The sequence below is a fragment of the Adiantum capillus-veneris genome, chromosome 19 (assembly GCF_014529385.1).
Source record: "Adiantum capillus-veneris isolate H3 chromosome 19, ASM1452938v2, whole genome shotgun sequence".
Classification (NCBI taxonomy): domain Eukaryota; kingdom Viridiplantae; phylum Streptophyta; class Polypodiopsida; order Polypodiales; family Pteridaceae; genus Adiantum; species Adiantum capillus-veneris.
This window is the reverse complement of record NC_140949.1, coordinates 148346592-148352758: the sequence shown is the minus strand read 5'-3', so window position 1 is coordinate 148352758 and position 6167 is coordinate 148346592. Positions and strand designations below refer to the sequence as shown.

Here is a 6167-nt window from a genome sequence, read left to right as displayed (position 1 = left end):
AAGTGGTCCATGAGTAGGGAGAAAGTTTATTGCCGAGCTCAAAACCAATATGGTTGGGAGCATGCAGTAACTAGTACAAAGTACAATATATTTCGGAACAAGCTGAGGCAACGCTCTTTACAAAGCACTACAACAGGGTTTGAACTTTGAAACAGGAGAGCTTACTCTCGCACACCGGGTAACAATCACAGTGTTGTCATGTACCTCCGCAATGCTGCTGCAGGCTGTAGAGACAGTCAACCTTGCTTCACCTTTCAAACCCTTAAACCAAACTTACATTTACATTTCTCATCGCCTTGACCTTGATTGAGTACTCTTCTGCAAACTAGTACACTTTTGTAAAAGCCAAGGCTAGTACAATTACACACTATGAGCATGTCACATTCATATAATGTAAGGGGGTTTTAAATCTTCATCTGTCTGGTTGCATAAGAGCAGCTCATCCGCGTGCAGTTTACAGCTTAATTAAAGGCAGCGAGGCTGTTTACTAAGTTCTTTGGGCGTTTGGCACACACCACATCTTGTTAACATATCAAGCATCTAGGCAAATTTGAGACTAAGAAAGCACTATGGAGTCTACACTCAACAATCTTCCTCTTCCTTGTAGGTATATGAATAGGCATAGATGAGGTACAGGGGAAAAATGGAAGTCAAGAGCGCCGCAAGAAACCAGTAGAAATAATCTAAATGGCCCTCATTCAAGTCCCTCGCAATCCAAGAGGAGTGCCCGCTCCGTGAAGAAAGATACGTGGCCCAGGAAACAAGGGCAGAGCTGAGGTAGTTGCCTCCAGCAATGAAGAGCATGATGATCGAAGCTCCAAGTGTACGCATTCCGTCAGAAACCTCATTGTAGAAAAACTGTGCAGTGGCGTTACCAAAGAGCATCGTGCAAACTCCGATGAGCATGGTTTGCGGGATGAGCCATAGGACCGAAATGACAAATCCACTATTATGGGCAAGGGCAAGGCGATAGGTCTCGGCCACTGCAGCCAATACCATAGCCATGATGCCCATGACAATCGACAGGCCTTCGATTTGCAGGGGTGTTGCTCTTTGTGAAATGCCTTTTCTTTTCCCACATCCAAGACACCAGCTGAGAAGATGCCCCCCACCTAAACTGAGTATCACCCCAGTAACAACTGAACCTACAATAGCAAAGATCTGCAGAGAGGCAGGGGGTATGGACAGCCACGACGTCACCTGCATATTCATTGCACTCGCTTGCTCCACAAATAGAGTACTAAGTTGTGCTCCAACAACAGCTATGCATGTTGATGTCACACCCACAGGAAGTATTCGTATCAAGCACTTGACCTCCTCAACTTGTGTCACCGTGCACAGCCTCCAAGCACTAACGTCATCCTTTTGCTCTGCTGGAATCGGTATAGCAGCTTTGTCCAGGAAACTGAAAGACAAATGCAACCGGCCAAAACATCAGATGCTTTTGACAAAGAGAATCCAAATACGCAAAAACAAGTGCAAAACAATGCAAAGAGCACAAGCGCATCTATGATGCTAGGCATTCTCACATTAGGGAACAAACTACTTCATATCGAATGTCAAAAGCACTCAAAGAGGAAACAATGAAACACATTCCTCAACAAGAAACAAGACTAAGGGTCAGGACTCGGGATTCTGAGCAAGAGTGAGCAAGGTCACAATTTAGAGAGCATCAACCAATAGGAGATTGTCTCTGCTGGCCCAGCTGATTGACGCTAGAGACTCCGTCAAAGCCATGGCAGCATTAAGAGCAAACCTTCATCACACACTTAAGAGAGACTGGACAGGAGAACAGTATGAATCAAACAACTTCGGAGTCCAAAGGCAAGCAAACCATTCACTGAACAGAGGACCCTCGCCAACAATCTTACATGACCTGCGCGAAAATGTGTACAAAGAGATTGGTCCTGCCTCCTCGCAAAGATCACACCTCCTCCGCCTTCCAAGATTCCACTGTAGCATATATATACTAGGCCTCCAATCCTCTTTTTCATCCTAAATTATTAAATAGCTGTGATCGCACAAATGCAGTGACAAAATTTGATGAAACAAGAGGGGTGATCATCAACCTGAGAAAACTGGTATGCCGAAGCTTGCGACATCCAGGAATAGCAGAGAGGTCGCCATCAACTTCATAGAGAAGAGATGAGTCAGAGGGCACAACACAATTCCAATTTCGTGACACTACTACCAGCACTTGAGTTATGCGACCAATAGGGTTTCCAGAGGCCCTACACTGGCGACAAGTCCATGCCACCGCCATAATCAATGCTAGAGCAAGCCCTGATGCGCCTGTACACAACCAAAATCCCAACACCCACATACCTAGGTTATCCAAGTATGTCATCAGTGTTGTTGCAAAAAACTGGCTCACACATATTATCATCGGCAACAGCGTAAAATACTTCGCTTTGTCGACACTGGAGTTCAGCTGATCTGCTCCTAGAGATATCATGTTAGGAAAGGTAGAGCCTATTGCTACAACCATGATGTATTGTGATGTGAGGAAAAATATTCTTCCTCCAATGCCTTCAGCAATGAGTTGAGCTGCGACACTGCTCAATGTAAAGCCCTACAACATGGCATCACCAGCACCGCCACCCAAAAACAAAAAAAACAAACATCAAGCTTCTTGTCTTGCCCATAGTTGAAGAGATACTGGGTGATTAGGATGAGTAAAAAACTTTTAGCATGGCCAAATTAGGGGCGTTTGGCACCAGCAGAGTAAAGGCACAAAGATTACCAGAAGTGAGAGGAATGCAAAGGCTATGGAGGCCCATAATCGCCCCAAGTATGCGTCGCTAACAAGAGCACCAATGAATGAGGAAAGAAAGGCAGTTCCGGCAAGGTTGGTCACCGTCTTGGCTGCGACATCGTTGCTATAGTCGAGGACACGTACCAGATAGACCACTAGATTGCTGAGCACACTGAAGAAGACGGCATAAACCAGCCCAACGGCACCTGGACACACTCTAGAACTATTGAGCAGAAATCTTGCAAACTGTGCTAGGACCACATGCAAGCAATGCAGAAAAAAATTGCTTACCGAGGATGCAGAAGCCGCACTTCCAGCCGCCGAGATCTTGGCGGGCACCGGCGGGTTTTCCAAGCCAGTCCAAAGATAAGCTGTCCAATGCCTGCGTATTCAATAGCGCTGCCCTAATTCCTTCCTTCTGCTCCTCCATCTCTCCGCACGCACGGACGCACGCACAGGGTAGACTCTAAAGTAAAAATTCCAGGAGCTTTGAAATCTACTCCTTTCGGACAACCGTCGGCTGCCACGGTGCTCGCTTGAGCTCGCGTCAGTTTTACGGACCCACCAGCTGGACGGGCCGCAGCCTTTGCTTGGTGGGCATTTCTATAGAACATAACAAGACATATAGATATGATGATCGAGATTGAGCATGTACTAGTGAGGAAAATATGTGGCTAAACTAAACGTAAAGAAGCATTGATAAACTCAAAAAAAATACAAAAAGCATCAACAGACTATAAAAATTAAAATGCACTATCGACTTGATAATTGTGTACAGGTGTCGTCCAACTATCCAAGCCGGAGGACAATATTTGTGTCAAGCTACAAAAAACCAATGTGAATAGTTAAACATTCGTCTTGCAACGAGGCGTCATAGAGTGAAAGTGCTAATTATACATTGCACTTCATGTAGAAGTGCCATACAAAAGTATGGTGGAGAGTTGGCATTGTGGTTTTCCCAAAAATTATAAGCAACGGAAGTCGTGCCCTGTCCCGTAGCATTTATGTGTTGCGCCAAGCAAACGCATATGCATGGAGAATTGGATGTAGATAACGGACCTTGCAATGTTGTCAAGCTGGAGTCGTGCTTGTGCAATAGAAAGGTCCATTGTTGTGAATATATATCCTCTTTGTAAGACACAAAACACGTGCTGATACAAATACAAAAGATCCAAGAGATATATTAAACTTAAAGAGAGGCACATATAACTTCATGTTCTATGTTATAGATGGTGTAGGGTTTACTGCAATAATGAGTTTTCAGTTCTTAACTTTCGATGTAGTCATTACAGTAGAATAGCTCAATCAGCAGGCTGCAAATAATGAGATGGGGGATGTCTCATTTTTTTGTTTCGAATCTATGTATGCTATTTAAATAAAATTCTCAAACCATTTAAAGGAATATTATATTTTTATTACGTTAAAAGCCATTAAAATAAGCCGGACATGAGAGTGATTCAGACATGAGATGGCCTTTCAAATTGGTCTATTGGTATCTAAGGAGGCAAAAGCAGAAGATGGCAGCTAAAACGATGATACTCAATAATTGACATTGAAGAAGTGAAAAGCATGGAGAAGTGTCGCGACTCATTGAACAATACTATTTAAAGCCAATCGAATAAATAGCATCCTCTCTGTCATGGTTTCTTTGTCTTTTATACTTCTATCATATCGATCATGTCTAGACAATCTTTAGTCATAGAGTTTTGGGCTCATACTGACGTCTTGTATAAATTGTTTACTATTTGGCTATAGAGCAAGGGGTTCTGGCTTTGTTTTTATTGCGTTGGATCTGGCTTTGTTTTTATGATCAACATTGAGCATGTACTAATGAGGAAAACATGTAGCTAAATGAAACTTAAAGAAGCATTGACTTGAAGTCGCGGAGCGAAGCGTAGATCGACTCACACACACACACACACAGATACACAGAGAGCTTACACAGTACGCAGAGAAGTCGTTTGAAGGGTTATCTCCCAAAACCTTATTATTCACAAAAGTATAAGTGAGTATATACAAAGAGTTAGTGATAAGTGAGTTAGGCGGCCGGCCGGCCATATCCGTATAAGAGGCCACTTGGGCTTTAATCCCAACAACCTCCTACTTAAAGTCCAATGTGGCACTTTAAGTAACTGTAAATCTATGAACATAAATGTACAAAGATTTACATGGCTGCCATCTATCCAATGCCCAATAACTCACGACAATGCACAAAGCCCTCTCCTAGAAGTCCCTTTGTGAGTAGATCAGCAGGATTGTCCTTGGTGTGGATCTTCAGCAGTTGTATCTGCTTGTCTTCAAGTACTTCCCTAATGATGTGATATTTCACATCAATATGCTTAGTCTTTGAATGGAACACTGGATTCTTTGCCAACTGTATAGCACTTTGACTATCACAATATAACTCTGGCATATCTACTTTGATTCCCAAGTCTGCTACCAATCTACCAAGCCAAATAGCTTCTTTGCATGCCTCATTTGCTGCAACATACTCAGCTTCTGTAGTAGACTTCGTAATACAATCTTGTAATCGAGATCGCCATGATATGGCACCTCCAGCCAATGTAAAGACATAGCCTGATGTAGATCTCCTCTTATCCAAGTCTCCTGCATAATCTGAGTCAATGTATCCTCTGACATTCAAATCCTGACTACCATTGTGCATACTCTTTGTATGTTTTAAGTACCTCATGATACCTTTCACTGCCTCCCAATGTTTCTTGCCGGGATTTGACATATATCTGCTAACCACTCCCATTGTAAATGCAATATCCGGACGTGTAGCAATCATTGCATACATCAAACTACCCACTACAGACGCATATGAAATCTTATCCATTTTAGCTTTTTCTTCCTCAGACACAGACACAGGACAATCTTGTTTGCTAAGTTTCACATATGGTGGCAATGGAACACTCAATGCCTTTCCCTTCTCCATATTGAAACGTTGCAAAACCTTGTCAATATACTATGTTTGAGATAACCAAATCAACTTCTTTGATCTGTCTCTCTTAATGCGCATACCAAGTATATGACTTGCCTCACCCATGTCTTTCATGTCAAACGATTTTGCCATCTTTGACTTCAAAGCTGAAATTTCTTCCAAGTGTTTGCCAGCAATCAACATGTCATCCACATACAAAATAGGGATCAGCCAACTGCCATCCTTAGCCTTCTTTGTATATAGATAGTGATCGAACTCACTACGTTTGTAGCCTTGAGAAAGCATAAACTTGTGGAACTTATGGTACCATGCCCTCGGTGATTGTTTTAAGCCATAAAAACTCTTTAACAACTGGCATACCAAATCTTCCTTACCTTTCTCAACAAACCCTTCTGGCTGCTGCATGTAAATTTCCACATCTAAATCACCATGCAAGAACGTTGTCTTGACATCCATTTGGTGCAACAC

The 6167-nt window shown here is 42.8% G+C and overlaps 1 protein-coding gene across 2 annotated transcripts; it reads right to left on the bottom strand.

Moving 5' to 3' along the window:
- Nucleotides 1-231: 231 nt before the first annotated feature.
- Nucleotides 232-3331, bottom strand: LOC147435044 (protein NRT1/ PTR FAMILY 8.3-like). 2 transcript variants are annotated; one of them, XM_086491407.1, is made up of 5 exons: nucleotides 3047-3331; nucleotides 2744-2961; nucleotides 2070-2572; nucleotides 1201-1405; nucleotides 232-1112 (listed from the first exon to the last, which is right to left on the bottom strand). In XM_086491407.1, the coding sequence occupies exons 1-5, from the start codon at nucleotides 3183-3185 to the stop codon at nucleotides 699-701; spliced, it is 1479 nt and encodes a 492-aa protein (XP_086347533.1). In that variant the 5' UTR covers nucleotides 3186-3331; the 3' UTR covers nucleotides 232-698. The 2 variants fall into 2 exon arrangements, with proteins under 2 accessions (XP_086347533.1, XP_086347532.1); XM_086491406.1 differs by having other exon boundaries at nucleotides 232-1405; nucleotides 3047-3330.
- Nucleotides 3332-6167: the final 2836 nt, after the last annotated feature.

Coding starts and splice junctions, on each gene's coding strand:
- LOC147435044 (XM_086491406.1), bottom strand. CDS start 3,185: ATGGAGGAGCAGAAGGAAGGAATTAGGGCAGCGCTATTGAATACGCAG. Junction 2,962..3,046: donor GTGCGGCTTCTGCATCCTCG/GTAAGCAATTTT, acceptor GAGTGTGTCCAG/GTGCCGTTGGGCTGGTTTAT. Junction 2,573..2,743: donor TTGCATTCCTCTCACTTCTG/GTAATCTTTGTG, acceptor GCCATGTTGTAG/GGCTTTACATTGAGCAGTGT.